Source organism: Rhinatrema bivittatum, chromosome 11, assembly GCF_901001135.1.
Source record: "Rhinatrema bivittatum chromosome 11, aRhiBiv1.1, whole genome shotgun sequence".
Lineage (NCBI taxonomy): Eukaryota > Metazoa > Chordata > Amphibia > Gymnophiona > Rhinatrematidae > Rhinatrema > Rhinatrema bivittatum.
The window spans coordinates 100,136,819-100,155,584 of record NC_042625.1 but is presented as its reverse complement, the minus strand read 5'-3'; the positions used below and the strand labels follow the sequence as shown (position 1 = coordinate 100,155,584).

General features: G+C 46.0%; 1 protein-coding gene across 1 annotated transcript in view; it reads left to right on the top strand.

Moving 5' to 3' along the window:
- The window catches only part of PTP4A2 (protein tyrosine phosphatase 4A2), a 45,732-nt gene extending 39,062 nt beyond the window's left edge, over window positions 1–6,670 (top strand). The window contains exon 6 of the mRNA XM_029619350.1: window positions 4,861–6,670. Coding sequence (XP_029475210.1) covers window positions 4,861–4,972 — 112 coding nt within the window. The 3' untranslated portion in view covers window positions 4,973–6,670. The remainder of the gene's footprint in view (window positions 1–4,860) is intronic.
- The last annotated feature ends 12,096 nt before the right edge of the window (window positions 6,671–18,766 follow it).

Genomic DNA, 18,766 nt, shown 5'->3' with positions numbered 1-18,766 from the left:
GAGGGAACATGTGTGTGACAGACTGTGTGTGAGTGACTACTTGTGGGCCCTAAGGAAGAGGACTGTGAGGACAGAGCTTCAGCAGCCACTGCTGCTTCTGGTGCGTGCTTTTGGCCTGGAAGGGAAAGGAGTAGGAGAACTGCTGGAGAGGATAAGTAAAGGTGGCTTTTTAAGTTTATTTTTCTTGATTGACTGCCATTTTAATTATTGGGTATTATGTGATGTGTCTGCTGTTTTGAAATATTTTATTGATATTTGGACAATTTTTAATAATTTTTATGAGTTTTAATTGTTGGATGTTATTCTGTTCATCAGCTGTTTTGAAACATTTATTAATATAGTTTTACAGTTATTTCTGTGTGGGGATCTATAGCAGCTTGGCTTGTTCTGTTTTCCTAATAGAAGGTGCATTAGTGTTTAGGACCTGATTTAATATTTGTAGTGTTGCCTTTTCATAGATAGGGTTGTTATGTGATCCATAATGCAGGTGTAACTTTGTGCGGGTTAGTTTGTGTGCATTATTGCAGATCCTGGGACTGTGTTAGGTGCTATATTTCTCTTTCCATTTATCCAGGGTTGCACTGCATGCAGCGTGGCTGTTTTGGTTTTCCATTCCAGTTTCTCTTTCCATATTTATAATTTGTGGTCTTTCTGTACTTGATCAAGGTCAGTTCTGGGTGTGTGACCGAGGTGAGGTATTTTACTAGCATGGAGGCATTTGTATCAATCTTATTTGTTGAGTTTTCTCAATAGGACATGCATTAGTGGTAAATTACTGTCTTTTCATAAGGAGGGATATTGCGCCTGGTAGTAAAGGGAGTTTGTTTTGCTTTTACTGAGATGTCATCAGAATCAGAATATCTTTTTTGTATGGTGAGCTGTACGGGTAATGCCCTAGTTCTGCTCTGCATCCATTGTTGGGGGTCCAGGGGGCTCCTGAGGATTCAGAATGTATATTTATATTTAGCCACGTGACGGTCATATGTTCAGTGTGTCACGCATGTGAGAACCATCTGTCAGGTGTGTCCCGGCCGAAAAAAAGGTTGAGAACCACTGCTGTAGGGTGTTCATGTTTAGATCTCTAAGTCTATCCCCATGTGCTTTAGAATGAAGATCACTGGCCATGTTAGCAGCCTCCCTCTGGCCCAACTCCATCCTGTTTCTATCCTTTTGAAGGTGGAGTCTCAGTATTCCAGGTGAGGTCTCACCAGGGACCTATACAGGAGCAGCATCACCTCCCTTTTTCTGCTGACCAGTCCTCTCCCTATGCAGCCAAGCATCTTTCTGGCGTTTCATGTTGCCTTGCCTGTGTTAGACACCTTGAGGTTATCAGATATGATCACTTGTTTTGTGCACTGTTCTCCCTTGAGGAATGCAATAACACGGGCTGCTGCTCAGGCTTGTTAAATTGCATATAACTTCCTTCAAGCAATGCCTTGTTGATTTACACTTAAAAAAAAAGCAAACTCTGTAATAGAAAACATAAGTTTCAGGTTTAGGAGAACAATGAGTGAAATTAGACAGAATGCTCTTTGCTTGGTGATGCACAAATTTACCTTTTCCACATTCTGCTGTCAGTGATCAGTTCATTTAAAAATAAGCTGCAATTCATCCAGTACCCAGACTATAACTGATAATCTTGCTAGCAGCTGTGCTTCCTGCAGTCTGCATATTACCAGAGAGCACGCAACATGGCACTGTGAAGAGATGTCGACAATCACTCTGACCCTGAGCGGGGGGGCCAGTCACAAAACAGGCGAATACTACTGCTAACATGCCGTGCTGGACAGACACATTTATTTATTGCTTCCGTCCTTAGGAAAGTGCTCAGGGTGGGGTACAGTAAGAGACAGTCCCTGTTCCAAGGAGCTTGCAGTCTACTTCAGACACAGACAAGACAAATCTGTAGTAGTCACTTCACTATTATAGTAATCATGTTTAGAGTGAGATGGATAAGATTTGAAAGAGTCAGCAGTTTTGGATTTAAAAGCAATCTAAAAAAAAAGTAGGCTTTTAAGTAGAATTTGAAAATGCCCAGAGCACGAGCAAGATGCATTCCCTGTACGTAAGCAGATCATTCCAGAGTCCTGGGTTTTGCCTCCCTTCCAGCAGATGGAGACAGAGAAAGTTTTGCAGATACCTCCTCTTAACCCGGTGTGCCACCTGCAGCTCCTCAGTATTTCTCTGCCTCCAGCAGATGAAGGAGATACAAAACCTGCAGTTCTGTGCCTAGTTAAAAAAAAAACCCCCAGGATAGCCTTTGGAAGGATTCCCTCCCAGGAGGTTGGCAGGTCCTGGTGGGACCATCCCTCCTGGTTTTAGAGGAGGATGAGCAGGGGCTGGGGACCCTCCGGTGCTCGTGGATGTTCACTGATCCACACCGGGGGTAACAACTGGTGGTCCAGTTCCCTCACCCTCGAGCCTGAAGAGAAGCCTCTTCTACCTTCAGATAAGTCTTTAGATAGTTTTCTGCTTTTTCTTTTAATCCTGGTTGCTAATGTTATTGGGCGGGGGGAAGGAGAGAAGGGAAGACTTGGGTTTTTTTTCTGTTAGCTTATTGGAACTGTTCCCTGATTGTGGCAGCAGTTTGTGGGGAGGTAGGCTTTCGGTGCGCAGGCTTTTCTTTTGGGGAGTCTCCCAGGTGCGCACTGGCTCTGCTGGGTGCCGCATGGTCAGCCGTTCACAGCCATGCCGGGGGCCGGAAGATGTGCTACTTGTGGAGAGAGTGCCGCATGCCTCTCAGGCCGGCCGCTGTCATTGATGCCTCTCAGACAGGCCGATGCAGTACAGTGCACTGTTAGTGTGTTATTGGACACACGTTTTCCCTTACCCCTTATTCAGTAAGGGGTAAGGGAAAACGCGCATCCAACCCGCGGCACCTAATAGGGCCCTCAACATGCAAATGCATGTTGAGGGCCCTATTAGGTATGTGCGCGGGATACAGAAAGTAAAATGTGCAGCCAAGCTGCACATTTTACTTTCAGAAATTAGCGCCGATCCAAAGGTAGGCGCTAATTACTTCCGGCACCGGTGCCGGAAAAGAGGCCTAGCGAAGGGTTTATCCTTTAGTTTCCTGAGAGTGCAGGTCTCGGCCTTGGCTTGCTTGTGGGGCAAGGTTCGGTGTCTCCCTCCGGATGTGGTGAGTTTTCTCCCGGGGGGGGGGGCGGGCGAAGCATTTGTGCCTCCCGTTTGTACAGTGTGTCCTCCTTGGAACCTTAGCTTGATCATTAAGGTGTTGTGTCAAGCACCATTTGAGCCTCTTAAGAGGGTCACCATAAAGGATCTCACTTTGAAAGTGGTGTTTTTGGTAGCAAGGTGTCTGAACTTCGGGCCATGTTGTGCAGGGATCCATTTTTGCAGATTTCGGAGGCTCTTTGCATATGGTCCCGTCTTTTTTGCCAAAGGTGGTTTCGGCGTTCCATTTAAATCAGTCAGTGGAGCTTCCGGCCTTTACTGATCTGGAGGTGGGGGTCTCCTCATGCGAAGGAATTAAGACGTCTGGATGTCAGAAGGGCTTTGTTGCACTATCTAGAGGTTATGAACAGTTTCTGATTGTCAGATCACCTTTTTGTGCTATGGTGTGGTGCAAAAAAGGGACAAAAGGCTTCAAAAGCCACAATTGCGAGGTGGGAAGGAAGCTATTAGTTCAGCTTACTGCTGTCAAGGTTGTCCTATCCCGGAGGGGTTAAGGGTTCATTCTACTTGGAAGTCTTTGTATACTTTTGGCAGACACTACCAAATGGACGTCCAGGCCTCAGGCATCAGCAATTTTGATGCAAGTGTACTTCGAGCGGGACTCTCGCAGTCCCGCCCCGGTTAGGGAAGCTTTGCTACATCCCAGGAGTCTGGACTGATCCTAGGTATGTAAATGGAAAGGAAAATTGGTTCTTACCTGCTAATTTTTGTTCCTGTAATACCACAGATCAGTCCAGAGTCCCACCTGATGGTAGAGAAAAGAGTCCGTTCAAGAGTTTATAATACTGATTCTGAGGATTTCTGAAGAATGGCATGGGTTTCTCATGGGTGTTTGTTTTCAGATACAAAGTTTTTCCTCTTTCCTCTGCTCGTTCTGGGGAAATTTCTTAATAGGTCTGGTTATAATAATTTTGCTTGGGTACTGAGTAATACTGAGGAGCTGCTGGTGGCACACCGGGTTAAGAGGCAGTGTCTGCAAAACGTTCTCTGTCTCCATCTTCTGGCAGGGAGGCAAAACCCCGCAGTCTGCACTGATCTGTGGTACTGCAGGCATGGAAATTAGCAGGTAAGAACCAATTTTCCTGTATCTGGGGAAAGGCTTTTCTAGCATGTGGTTCTGTAAGACATATAAAATGGAGTCCTGGGAAGCAGGAGTTTCCTTCTCTGTGACTTCATACAAGGAAGAAAGCACAGCGGAAGGGAAGAGGTGGGTGGTGAACTCCAGCTGAAGCAGGTGAACCTTGTCATGAAAGAAATCAGCCACTGGGCAGAGAGAAAAGGGGAGGAGAGAGGCAAAGGTGTTTGCCAGATGGATATAGTAAGTTTGCTTAGCAAGTGTAATAGCAGACTGGAGGGCGCCAAGCATGCATTAGAAATGCAGGAAGCCAGCCTGTAAATGAACGTTAGCCAGGGATGCTCAGCAGAGCAAACCGATTGTGGGGCGAGCCAAGGTCTTACAGAACAGGGGAGCGGTGAGGAGCAGAGCTTTTTACCACAGTCTGTATTTGTTGGTTTATTGGTGATGTGGGCGTGTAATGGAGCAGAGCAGAGCTCCTGGGTCATGGCTTGGTAGCACGAGCCTTCAAGAGAGCAAGCCCATGCACTGTAAGAGCTTTTAAAGCAGAATTGCAGGGGCTAAAACATTGCATTTATGTGTGATTTCAGGAAGAGGAGGGGAGCCTTCAATTCCAAACAGCTGCTGTACCTTGAGAAGTACCGACCCAAGATGCGGCTACGCTTCAGAGACACCAATGGTGGACACTGCTGCGTCCAGTAGAAAGGATTGAAAAGCAAAGGCTGGGTTTAACCTGGCTTCTTTTTTTTTTTTAATGTTTTTATCTTTTAGCGCCTGGAAATGTGAATCTGAGATTCAACTGCAATGTTAAATTGGTGGTGGAGTAGGGGGTTGCTATCCTCTGTCTCACAGATAACCTCAGCAGTAAAAGGAGAACATCCAAACAAAAAGACAAAAAATAAAATAAAACCATTGTTCAAACCATGTTTCAGTGAAGGATTGTTTGCTTTCAGTGTTACCATGGAACACAAAAATGCTTTTTCACTTTATAAAAATGGAATAAAGTACCTGCGGGATCTCAGGATGGGGCACCTGGACTGCCCTCGGTCATTGCTGCGTTCCCGAGTGGTTTTAGGCAGCTGATTGACCACTAGAAATGAAAATAAAGGTGGCCTTTGGGCTCTGTGCATAATGTGAAGTAGCCTTAAACCCAGATTGGTGTCTTACCTTGCAAATCTGCTTTCCAGTTGCTGGTAGCAGGATGCCCTTGGCAAATGTGTTTATCTAAGGAGTTACTGCTGTATCTGCTGAAAGCTTTTAAATACTGGGGAGTAAGAATCCTCCTCCCTTCCCTGCAATCTGTGCTTCCAGGATAGGGACCTGCTCCTCAGAAATAAAAAGGCACAAATGCTCTCCACGTGCTTTACAGTGGTAAGGGGAGAGTTTTGTTCTGCAGCAGCGCACAAAGTGTGGGAGAATGTCTGCTGGGTGCTCCCACTCCACAGCTCCTACTAAGAGTGGTTTCCTTCCCTCATTTTCTGACATACTGCCCCCCCCCCCCCCCCCAAAAAAAAATAAATTGGTGGTTAATCAAGAATCTCAACAAATTCTGTACAAATGCTTTGCATTCACATCATGTTGTCTCTATTTTTTTCAACTATAATTTAAAAAACACTCAAAACAATAAAGCACATGTTATTGTGCAACAGTTCTTGGTCCCTGCTGGACAAGGTCAGTCGTTAAGGGTCCTTGGCTTTGTTTTAGCTCTTCCGCATTGCAAGAGTGTCACGTCCATCCAGGACCGTTTCTTACCTGCTGCATATTACGCACGACATGCGGAGGAGGACTTGTGGGATGAGGCTCTGTTAGATGTGTGGTACACCCAGAATAATCTGGCACCAGGAGACTTACCTTTAAGGGTCTATGCTATTTTTTTTGTTTAAAGCCGGTGAGAATTACTGGTACGTCCGTTGCTCCCTTTAAGGCAGGGTGCAATGATAACCTTTGGGACTTGCTTCACTTGCATGCGTTGCCATGCACAGGTAGAGGCCCCGGCTCAGATACGATGATGCTGTAGCAGCAGATTGTACAGCCCAATAATGAATCTCTTCTTATGCTTTCCTCCTTTTAACATGCTTTGTGATGTATAAATGGGGGAAGAGTAAGCAACCAATACTCTTTTTAAGACACACAGCATATATCTGCTGTTGGATTCTGGGGTTGTGACGTCTGATGCTCTAAGTATCTACCAGAGGTCAGCTTCTCACCTGCAAACTCATCTTAATAAAAGTGTTCTTACAACTGGACTATTGTTGCTGTTTGCAAAAGGAAAGTAGATATTTTTGGAGCTGTTTTGGCAGCTAGTGAAATAGATGTCAGGTTTAAACAGATATGCAACCTGAGAATAAAACAAACCAACCCTGAAACTTTCAAAGAATAACAATAAAGTATTTTACACAACATGTTTGTACGCTTTTCTTGTTGCCTGTCTACATTCTACGTGTGTGTTTCCAAATCTGCCTTACATTAAACAGACCAGCTGTTTGCAAAGGGGAGCAGCTCTCTAGTGAAAGTTTTAGGCCTCATGAATCCCGTGTTCCCCAGGCACTACAGCGGAGAATTTTTAAATGCATTATGACACACTGCAAGGAATCAAACCTCCCTATAAAGCATCAATGATCATGGGTCGATCCGCTTGAAATCAAATAGCGCAAACTTGTAACCCCATTATTTGCTTAGGATGGATTCCTGGTTATAAGGGGCAGGTCTGAGATGAACTATTTTAGAAGTCAGAAGTTCAATATATGACTTTGCTATCAGAATACCGTTTTTTGTTAAAAAGGAAATCTTTTAGTTGACATTTTAATGTTTATTTTTCTACAGGAGGCCAATATATTTGTGACAGAAGAAATTTCTTGAGGATGGAGAATTTTTTTACTGCAGTTATAACAATTATATTTTATTATTGTGATTACTTGGTACTGCTAATGCCTCCTTATACGTTTGGTGGTATTTTGTATTTTTAATGGCTTCAAAACAGAAAATAAAATTGGTTAAATGTGTTATCAGGGTTCCTGTTTGTATTATACCAGCTGCAAAACATTGCTTTATTTTAGTTTTTCCACCTTTCAGTGCTAATATTGCTAGATATAGTTTTGAGTGTGCTCTCTGGGTGCAGACTCGAAAACTCTGCTGCTTATCCAACAAGGTCCTCTAAATACCATGTAACAGAAGAGACCAGGTGTTTTCAGTTCACATCAGGTCGTCTCTCTGTATTTTTTAATCTATAATTTGCAAAAAAAAATTTTGAACAATAAAGCAAATGTTATTTTTTCCTAGGACAAGTAGGATGGTAGTCCTCACAGATGGAGCCCAGCACGGAAAACTTTTGTCAAAGTTTCTAGAACTTTGGCACACTGAGCATGTCCAGCATGCCACTATCCGCGTGTCCAAGCAAGGTCCCCCTTCAGTCTCTTTTTTTCCCCACAGTGTTAGTGGCCTTGTGGTTTGGAGCTCTGCTCTTATTGGAATTTCTTTCTTCACATTTTTCCCGTTTTCAGGGTCGGGTCCCCCTTCTCCAATCGTTGTGCCTCTGCCAGCGTGGTAGGTTTATTTTTACCTTCTTTGTGGTCTATTCCCAGTGCTTCACTCCTCAGTGGCCACCAGCCATCGACTGCTCGCTGGTTGTTTTTCATGGCATTGTCTGTTTTTTGGCGGTGCCTCCAGTGCCTGCGGACCATGTCTATTACTAATCTGCACTAGGTTTGCATTCTCTGCCTGGGGGCATTGCACATGTTCGAGGGTGTCAGCTGTGCGATCAGATGACCCCCAAGGGCTGTTGTGCTTGGCTGGATAATATGGAGAAACTGTTAGGTTCCAACAGTTTACCTATTTGTACAGCATTACCTTGGTTTCCCTTATCCTTCTTCCCCCCTTCCCCTCCCCCTCACTAGTTCTTTTATCAGTTTCATTGTAAAGCCCTGTTGGCTACTTTTTGTTCCATGGAAACCGATGTGATGTTTTCTTAACGAATGTCGGTATACAAAAACTTTAAATAAATAAATAAGTCTACTCCATCCACGCCGGCATCGGAGACGTCTACGCCTAGGGGCCGCTTAATATCCTGTCCCTATCCACTCCTCCAGCAAGTTCATCCAGGAAAAGGGGCTGCCGATAGGCCACCTCTGCTGTTGACGCTCTCAAAGACATTGGGATCTTCAGCTTCTTTGGCACCGGGGAAAAACTGGGCCGAGCACTGCGAGAAGTCCCGCAAGCACGGTCACTGGTCTGTGCACGGCTCTGGAACTGGGTGCGGCACCGGCAGCTGCTGTGCCACCACCAAAGTGACCCTATGGTGAGGAGGCCCTATCCTCTTTCAGACCTGGGAGTCCCAGGCATTCCCCATTGATATCGGTACCAGGCTCAGAGGAGGTTCCAGTGACACCTCGTCCTCCTCCATCTTTCCTAGTTTCACCAGACTTTCAGGAGAAGTTAGACCGCAGGGTACAGAGTGTGATGCTCTGAGCCCTGCGGGTCATCAAACCACTCCCAGTGCCGGAGCCTGCACTGTCTCTGTTGGTGCTCCTGCTAGAGTGGACGTCCTTCTCGGTGTCCTTCCAATGCAACTGGTACCTCGGGGACCCTCAATTCCCCAACGGCCACCGATGCCCTCCTCTGGAGCAATTCCCATTATCGCGGCCTACGAGGAGGAAAACTTGTTGCAGCTACCAGCACCGTTGGGTCCATTGGTCTGCAACCAGAGTTCCCTGATCCCGTGCCTGGGGCATCGAGAACCTCTTTACCAGCAGTGCCTTTGCCTCCCTCAAGGCTACTAGAACCCTCGGTGCCCAGACCAAGGAGCTTGGACAGGGCCCACTCAAGCAGGCCCCCCAGGGACCTTAGCAAGGAGGAGGGCCTATATGACCCCTAGCGAGATGATACTTCAGAGTCTTCTTCTGAGGACCCCGGTGATCTCCTATCAGAACTTTTGCTGCCAGATGAAAGGGGTAGGTCTCCCCCGGAAATCTCTCCTTTGCTGGTTTCATCCAGGCCATGGCTGAAGCTATCCCCTTCCAGCTCCTCACAAAGGAGGATGCTTGACATAAGATGCTGGAAGTGTTCCAGTTTGTCGATGCCCCAAAGGAGATAGTGGCTGTCCCAGTCCATGATATCTTTTTTTTTTTTTTTTTATTGAAGTTTCAATTGCAAATACATTGAAAACATTGTTAAGAGAAAATAAGTGAAAATACAGGTGACTCAAATATATAAATCAGGAAATATGATTAATTACATATTGTAAGAATAGTGGGAGAACCAAATAACAAGTGGATTCACAAGCAAGTAATCATAATAATAATAAGCTGTATCACCATGTCATGCAGCAGATATTTTCATAAACCAACCCCTCATAGAGCAATTTAAGAGTGTGAGTCCAAGTATACGCGTAGTTGTGAATCTGAAAAGATATATTTATCATTTTGATATATCAGTATACACCGACAAGGGAACCTTAAATAGAATTTGGCACCCTGCGAGAGCACCTCACTTTTCATTGAAAGAAAGGACTTCCTTTTTTCCTGCGTCTTTTTTGTAATGTCAGGAAAAACTCTTATTTGATATCCATAGAAAAGCTGTTGTAGTTTCCTGAATGATGATCTCAGTATGTTATCTCTGTCCAGAGCCTGCATAAAGGTCACAAACAAAGTTGCCCTTGCTTCAATCTTGGCTTCTTAAGATTTTTCCAAAAAATCTGTGTGATTATCATAAGCAGTATTATTCCGTTCCTCTTGTTGTAGATTTACTTCCTTGCCAGGGAGGTAATAGATTTTGGAAATCTCAGGCAAATTATTTTCTGAAAAACCCAGGATATTGGTTAAATAGCTTTTAAGGAGATCTTTGGGTTCGCCCATTTTGTTTTAGGAAAGTTAAGAAATCTTAGATTATTTCTCCTTATCTCATTTTCCAAGAAATCCATCCTCTTCGTTACCAAATCCTCGAATTTTATTAAATTAAATTGAACTTCTCTTATATCCTTAATTTCCATTTCAGCTTTATTTAGAGACTTTTCAACCATCTGTAACTTATTTTCCAGGTTATGTGTTACCTCCATGTTACATTTTACAGCATTAGTTAAATCATTCATAGAAGTATTCATTTTTGTAAGAACTTTCCAAATTTCAGCAAGGGTTATTTTGTCCGGCATTTCCAATGCAGTATTTAATACTACTTGTATCTCAGTCTCCTTACCTCTTGTCTCCATGAGGCCCTCCTTGCCTAGATCCACTCGCCGTGCTTCATCCTTGTTCTCCCTGGAGCCCAAATCTAGCGGGTTCTCCGAAGTCGATGGAAAATTCCCATCTCTTCTCTGGAAGTCTCCAAGGCTTTTCAGATGGTTGTAGCCGCGGCGGTGTTCTTAGATGTTCCATCTCCCCTTCAATCTGGGGCCTGTAGGACAAGAAGGGAACTGTTGGTGCACCGGGGCTGAGTGTCACTTCCTCGGCCTGGGCGTCTGACGGCCGCTTCCCGTCAGCAACACCAGCGGCCTCGCCCTCCATGTGTCTGCTGCATGGTCTGAAAAACCTCTTCTATCTGCGTTTGTCGCATGGAGGCATCAGGAGTTGAGGTAAGGATCTCACGAATCCTTGCCTTTCTTTTCGAGTGAGGCATCAGAGAAATAAAGGCAATATACAACAAGGCAGGGATTCTAACAAGAAAACCCGCGGAGCAGAGAGGCTTCTGTGCTTATGGTGCGGCAGCCATCTTGGTTCTCTCTCAAGTCCACGATATCTTTAAGGAGCTTCTCCGGATTTGGGAACATCCGGTATCAGTTCCTCCAGTAAACAGGAAGGCAGATGCCATCTATTTGGTCCAACAGGCACTGGGATTTGAGAGGCACCACCTCCCTCACCAATCAGTGGTGATAGAGTCCGCTCTCAAAAAGCCAAGCGTTCCCGCACCTATGCCTCCGCCCCTCCGGGCCGGGTTCACAGAGCACCAGATGTCCTAGGTAGAAATGTATTTCAGGGCACTATGCTCATCACCCGCATCGCCTCCTATCAATTGTATATGACCCATTACAACCGTAAGCTGTGGAAGCAGGTCCAGGAGCTCTCAGAATGCCTGCCACAGCATCAGCAAGATGCATTCTCTGCGGTGATATAGCAAGGTCTGGAGGTGGGAAAACATGAGGTGAAGTCCACCTACAAAGTTTTTGAGACAGCAGCAAGAGTAGCTGCAGTGAGCATTGACGCTCGCAGGATGGCTTGGCTCCATGCCTCAGACCTCTGGCCGGCGGTCCAGGAAAAGCTAACTGATCTACCCTGCACGGGAGAGAATCTCTTTGGGGACAAGGTCAGGGATGCGGTATCCCAATTGAAGGACCACCATGAAACTCTTCAACAGCTATCGGCTAGAGCTTCCGATGCGCCATCCTCTGTCAGGACGTCCTCGCGACAAGGTTTGAGGAAATCCTACCGTCAAAGGAAATATTACCCTCCTACCTCCTCGGCACATATACCTTGTGCTGGTTCCAGGGGTCGTTCTCGACAGCAACGGACTACCAGCCCCCCAGCAGCGCCCGCCATGGGGTTTTGACTGGGGACAAGGGAGCATGCCATACCTCCGCCATCCTGTCCTCTAGTTGGAGGCAGGCCACTTTGCCCACCACTGGCCACTCGTTACATTGGACCAGTGGGCTCTCTCAATCATCCACCAGGGGTATTGGCTGAATTTCAGGGATGTCCCTGTGGACTTTGCCCCATGTCCATCGTGGCGTTCATCCGCTCCACAGGAAATACGTTTGACAGAGCTCTCCGCCCTTCTAATGGCAGGAGCAGTAGAACCCGTTCCCCTCTGCCAATAGGCCGAGTCCTCATACCAAAGAGGACTGGGGGCCTACGCCCCATTCTCGACCTCAGAGCCTTGAAAAAATTCCTTCAGAGGGAAAAGTTCAAAATGGTCTCTCTGGGCACCCTGATTCCACTCCTCAGAAGAGGAGATGGGCTCTGCTTCCTTGACCTGAAGGATGCCTATGCCCACATTGCAATCTTCCCAAGTCACAGGAACTATCTTCGCTTTGTGGTTGGAGAAGCTCACTACCGGTATTGAGATCTACCGTTTTGACCTGGCCTCAGCCCCTCGGGTCTTCACCAAGTGCCTAGCAGTGGTGGGGGCACACCTCAGATGTCAGGGGGTATATGTGTTCCCATACTTGGGACGACTGGCTGGTCAAAAGCAACTTCCAGCAGGGAGCGCTGCACTCTTTAAGTCTGATCATGTGAGTGCTGCAAACTCCGGGGTTTGTCATCAATTACCCAAAGTCCCACCTTTGCCTGTTGCCCCGCCTGGACTTCATAGGAGCCAGACTGGACACGATTCAGGCCAAGGCATTTCTGCCTCTTGATCGGGCGCTTGCCCTGTCATTGCTAGCGAGATTGGTCCGCAACCAACGACAGGTTCCTGCTCATCTGCTGCTCCATATTTTGGACCACATGGCTGTTTCTGTCCATGTCACTCCGTTTGCCCGCCTCTGCATGCGCAGAGCCCAGTGGACCTTACGGTTGCAATGGCAACAGTCGTCCCAGAACCTAGAGGTACGTGTCCCCATCACGCCACCTCTGTAGGTTTCCCTGTCCTGGTGGGAGAATCTCCAATCTGGAGCAGGGAACCCCTTTTCAGGCTGCCCCGCCCCCCACAGTTGGGGGGCCAATGTGGACAACCTCCACACGCAGGGTCAGTGGACAACTCAGGAATTCTATGCCAGATACATTTCCTGGAGCTTCGGGTGATTCGAGACTTCTTGTTCCTCAAGGCAGTCCTGATTTAGACAGACAATCAGGTAGCCATGCGGTACTTCAACCAGCAGGGAGACATGGGATCATTCCTCCTCTGCCAGGAGGCGGAACAGATTTGGTCCTGGGCTCTGTCACAGGGCATGTCCCTGAGAGCGATGTATCTAGCCGGAGCAATGAACGTGGTTGCGGACTGCTTGAGCTGTGCGTTTCAGCCACATGAATGGTCACTAAATCTGGCAGTGGCAGCCTGGATTTTCAATCAGTGGAGAACTCCAGATGTGGATCTCTTTGCCTCCCTGTGCAACTGCAAGGTGAGCAACTTCTGCTCCCTATTCAGGATGGACAGAATTCCAGCCTCAGACACCTTTGCCCACCATTGGGGCACAGGTCTCCTGTACATGTATCTTCCTCTTCAGCTGGTCATGAAGACTCTTCTGAAGCTCCAGAATGACTGGGAAGCCATGATTCTCGTGGCCCCATTCTGACCCAGACAAGTCTGGTTCCCACTCCTTCGGGACCTGTCAGTCAGAGACCCTATCAGTCTGGGGATGGCGCCCAATCTGATAGCACAGGATCGGGGCAGATTGCAACCTCCAAACCTCCAAGTGTTATTCTTCTCGGCCTGGATGTTGAGCGCCTAGTCCTGCAGCCCCTCGTCTTATCTGACGACGTGCCTCAGGTGCCGGTAGCTTCCAGGAAACCTTCGACTGAAGTGGAGGTTTTCCATCTGATGTGAGGGTCATGGCTTAGATCCATTTACCTCCGAGGTTGTTGGACTATTTGTGGCACCTCTCTGAAGTTGGGCTGAAGACCACCTTGATCAGGGTGGCACGCCCATCTCTGTGCAACCCATAGAGGGATGCTTTTTTGCGGGGGCCTGCTTCAACTGAAGCCCCAGCCTCCTGTTGTGACCTGGGACCTCAACGTAGTGTTAGCGTGGCTCATGCAAGATCCTTTTGACCCTATGCGCTCCTGCGATCTGAAGTTCCTCCCCTGGAAGGTTCTATTCCTGGTGGTGATCACTTTGGCTTATAGCGTTACTGAACTTCAGGCCTTTGTTACGTACCCGCCCTATACAAAGTTCTTCCATGATAGGGTGGTCCTGCGTACACATCTCAAGTTCCTTCCGAAGGTGGTGACTGATTTTCACCTCAATCAGTCTATTGTTCTGCCCACCTTTTTTCCGAGGCCCCATTCACATCTGGGCAAATGGGCTCTATACATGTTGGATTGCAAGAGGGCCTTAGCCTTCTATTTAGAACACACAGCAGGCCACAGGCAATCCACTCAGCTCTTCATATCTTTCAACAAGAAAGGTTGCAGTGGGCAAACAAACCCTGTCCAATTGGCTAGCAGATTCTATCTCCTGTTATGCACAAGCGGGCCTTCAGCTGGGAGGCCGAGTCAAAGCTTACGCTGTGAGGGCTATGGCGGCGTTGGTAGCCCACTTACGGGCTGTTCCAGTCGCCAACATCTGCAGGGCTACGACATGGAGTTCTCTACACACGTTTGTGACCCACTATTGCTTGGACAAGGATGTTCAGCTAGACAGGAGCTTCGGCCAATCCGTCCTTCGCAGTCTCTTCCAGGCTTAAACCCAACTCTCCCTACCTAGGGCCCATTGTTCGGGTTCAGGCTGTCTCCCTTAGTTACCAACAGGACCATAGTTATTATTTTTGTGCCCGTTGGCACCCGTTTTGGTGCCTGTTGGTCATGGTTGCCACCAGGAGCAGCCTGTACCTTGGTATTTACCCATCTGTGAGGACTACCATCCTGCTTGTCCTAGAAGAAAGAAGAGTTAGTCCTCAGGAAACCCGCCCGCCACCCCACAGAGTTGGGTTCTCCTACAGTTTGCTATTTTATTTTTTTGCTCGTGAATTCTATGTTAAGAGACTGAAAGGGGACCCCATGTGGACGCATGAATAATGACATGCTGGGCATGCTCAGTGTGCTAGTCAAAGTTCTAGAAACTTTGACAAAAGTTTTCCACGCCGGGCCCCATCTGATGATGTCACCCATCTGTGAGGACTACCATCCTGCTGTCCTAGGAGAACACCTGTTACAGGTAAGCAACTCTGCTTTCTTAATAGGTTTTGGTCCCTGATGGACATGGAGGTCAGTCATGAGTTATAATATAGAAATGAAGAATTGCTATGTTAGTGATTGAATGTTGCGGTATCTCAGCAATCTGCTCTTCTGACACAGAATGCGAGGATTATTGCAGTTGGAGGCTGCAACTTCTCTAGCCCTCCTCTGGTTACAAGTATGAGGATCATCGCAGCCCATCTGAAGCGAGGCCCAGGTTGTCACTTTTCTAGCCTTTTCATTTTTAACAAAGCTTTCCATAAACTTTCTTCCTTTTACAGTCTTTTCCATGTGGTCTTACATTCACTTAAACTGCATTCTGCTAGTTCCCAGCTTTGGGGGAAATGTCCCAGCGGTCAAGGCCACCTCGATAAAATCCCTGGGGGTATGGAACAAGTGGCGTGTTGTTTTCCCTTCATGACATTCGTAAGGCTTTGATTCTGCACCATTCTTGAACTGTGTACATGGATATTCAGTTCCATTGTCCATCTGCAGTATCAGTGACCAAGCAGAATTTAAGAAATCCGTGAAAACATATCTTTCATCAGGCATTGGCAACGGATTCTTGTCTTTGCTTTCCTTTGCAGACATTGTTCACTGAACATCATACACTGTCCTTCTTTTTATTAGTTTGCTGTTGGTTTTTAGGTTGTGACTTTTCAATTTTATGTATGTAAACCTGTGCCCCATCCCTGAACTTTGGAGGCTGCGTGATATAAATAAATATTCCGAGCATCGGAATCTTTACTTTTGTCCCATGGAGATTTTCTTCTCTGTATAATTTTTGCACCTCCTGAATATCATCGAGGCCAAATTCCCTGAATGCTGGCACTTTTATCACAATGATTGTCTTCAAGGACGGAGAGCACTGTTTGTTTCAGAGCAGGATGAGCTGGGCTTGGAATACCCAACAGCAGGGTTGCTCTGAAGGCTATAAGGTTCAAAGTGGCAGTGATGCCTATTTAACATTTTCCATAAATTATACAAATTATCTCTCATTCAGAAATAACACTCCTTCTGTGGAGATGGGCAAAGTTGTACAGCAAATATTCTTTGCATATGTCAGGTGCTAAGTAGAAAATTCCGTGAGCCTTGAGAATTCTAACCATCTTAAAGCAAGGTTCTCCTATAGTGAATGTGTTTCTGTGATGGAGAGAGGACTGTGCATTAGGCAAAGACAAGGGTGCCTCCAATGTTTTGCCTCCCATAATTATCTGGTCATCTGCCTATCATACTATCTCCCTGTCTGTCACCTGCAGCATAGGCTTACACATGTGCTAACAGGTAACATATAATTCCATATCACTCAGAACCGGTCCCACTGCATCTACTAATACTGCTATTAAATATTTATTAATAATCCCTGCTTTGTGGAGATTACAATCTGTCTTTCTTTTCTTAGAGAAAGTGGAACTTATCCTGAGCTGTGCTGTTTGCTCTCTTGACAGGCTGATTCTGTAAAGTGCGCTCGGCCGTGCACACTGTTCAACTCAGGTTTGGCAGCGTGTTTTCAATGGGCGTCTATTACCCCTTATACTGTAAGGGGTTAGCGCCTTGAAAACGCGTGGCCAAACCCCCTGAAAACACATGCAAATGCATGCTGATGAGGCTATTGTCAACCCGGAAAAGTGTACAGAAAAGCAGTAAATACTGCTTTTCTGGACCCACAAAACAGTATGGTAAGCAGTCTAGAAAAGCCACGGATGTGAAAAAACAAAGCAAGACCGGAGCCTTGGAAAGAAGATTTATTGATTGATTATATACAGCCCGACTCTGGTCAAAGTTTCGCCTTTTATGGCTGCATCAGGGGCTCTTGATTCTGAGTAGAATATGGATTGTGTATCCAGGCACTATATGTGGTTATGGAATGTTTTACTTGTTTAATCACTTGTGATATAGGTTGGTGGCTAATCCTTAAAATATAACTTGGAAGGAATAGTGATATTTCTCCAATCAATGACAAATAATATGCGTGATAAATATTTGCATATGATGGAGGCATTGTATGTAAATATACGTCATTCATATTCATTATGGATATCCTGAAAGCCAAACGTGTTGTAGCATTTCAGGACCTGCGTTGTCATAAGCCGCAGGCTAACAACGCCCATCTCCCCAGACTAGCCTTAGGCCTCGGTCCTGGGCCCTCCTCTCTGATCTCCTCCCATGGCTTTCAACACCATCTTTATGATGATGATCCCACACCATAAATTTCATCAGGAATCCAGTCCCAGATCTCCGCCTGCTTGTCTGGCCTTGCTGCCTGGATGTCCTGCTGCCACCTTAAACAATATGGCCAAGATAGGGCTCCTTATCTCCCCCCTCCCCCAGCCCACTTTCTCTTCCCCTTTATTTATTTCTGTGGATTACACGGTCATCTTCCCAGTCCCCTCACCTTTTAACTTGGAGGTTATCTTCAACAACTCTACACACATTGAAAACATTGCTAAAATGTGTTGTGGTTTTCTCTGTAATCAATAAAATCCATCTCTTCCTTTCTCGGCACACTTCCAGCACTCTTCTACTCTCATCACCTCCTGCTTAGATTCTTGCAACCTGCTCCTCACAGGTCTCCCAGCGAGCCGCCTCTCCCCACCACAATCCATCCAAAATAATTACCCTCCCCGCCATAGTTCAGAGTAGGGTATAAAATGTACATCGTTAACATAATCAGACATTAAATGCACATTATTACAACAAAACGATACAACATAGGCCTCTGTCAACCTAAAGGATGAGAAACAGACAACAAAGGAATAGCTACAAAAGGAAATAAGACAGCATTATATGCCAGCTTCAACACGGGTCCTGAGGCCTTCTTAAAAGCGTTTCCATCCTTATATTGCTAATAGTGCTGGGAGGGAGTTCCACAAAATTGGGCCGGCTGTTGAAAATGCCCTTTCCTTTGTCTCATCAAGATGGGCAACTTTTGGTAAGGGGACATCTAAGGGACCTTGACTGGAAGATCTGAGAAATTGTATTGGAGTGTATATTTTAAAGGTTGAAGAAATCCAAGGAGAGGATAAGTTATTTAATAAATTGTGTATGGTGACTGCCAATTTATATTGGATGTGCCACATGAAGAGACTGAAGCATCAGTTAACAAGTGGCAACAGAATTTTCCAAAAAGTCTTAAGGTATATTGGAAGCCGACATAAAGACAGTTGCAGTAATCAAGTCCTGGGAATTTCCAGTTCTGTAGATCTGTATGGAAATCACTCAACGCATTTAAACTCTGGAATTTGTTTCCAGGGGATGTGGTTAGTGCAGTTAGTGTAGCTGTGTTTAAAAAAGGATTGGATCAATGTGAACAACTTCGTTGCAAACCTTTGATGTATAACCTACAGCAGATAACGGTTTTGTTTTCATATCCGGGCTGTTTCTTAAGCATGTTGTTCTCCTGATTATATGGTCCGGTCTGTAGGTTGCTTTATGTTGTTGTTTCAATAAAAATCTTTAAATTAAAAAAAAAAAAAAGGATTGGATAAGTTCATGGAGGAGAAGTTCATTACCTGCTATTAATTAAGTTGACTTAGAAAATAGCCACTGTAATTACTATCATCAGTAACATGGGATAGACTTAAGTTTTTGGGTACTTGCCATGTTCTTATGGCCTGGATTGGCCACTGTTGGAAACAGGATGTTGGGCTTGATGGACCCTTGGTCTGACCCAGTGTGG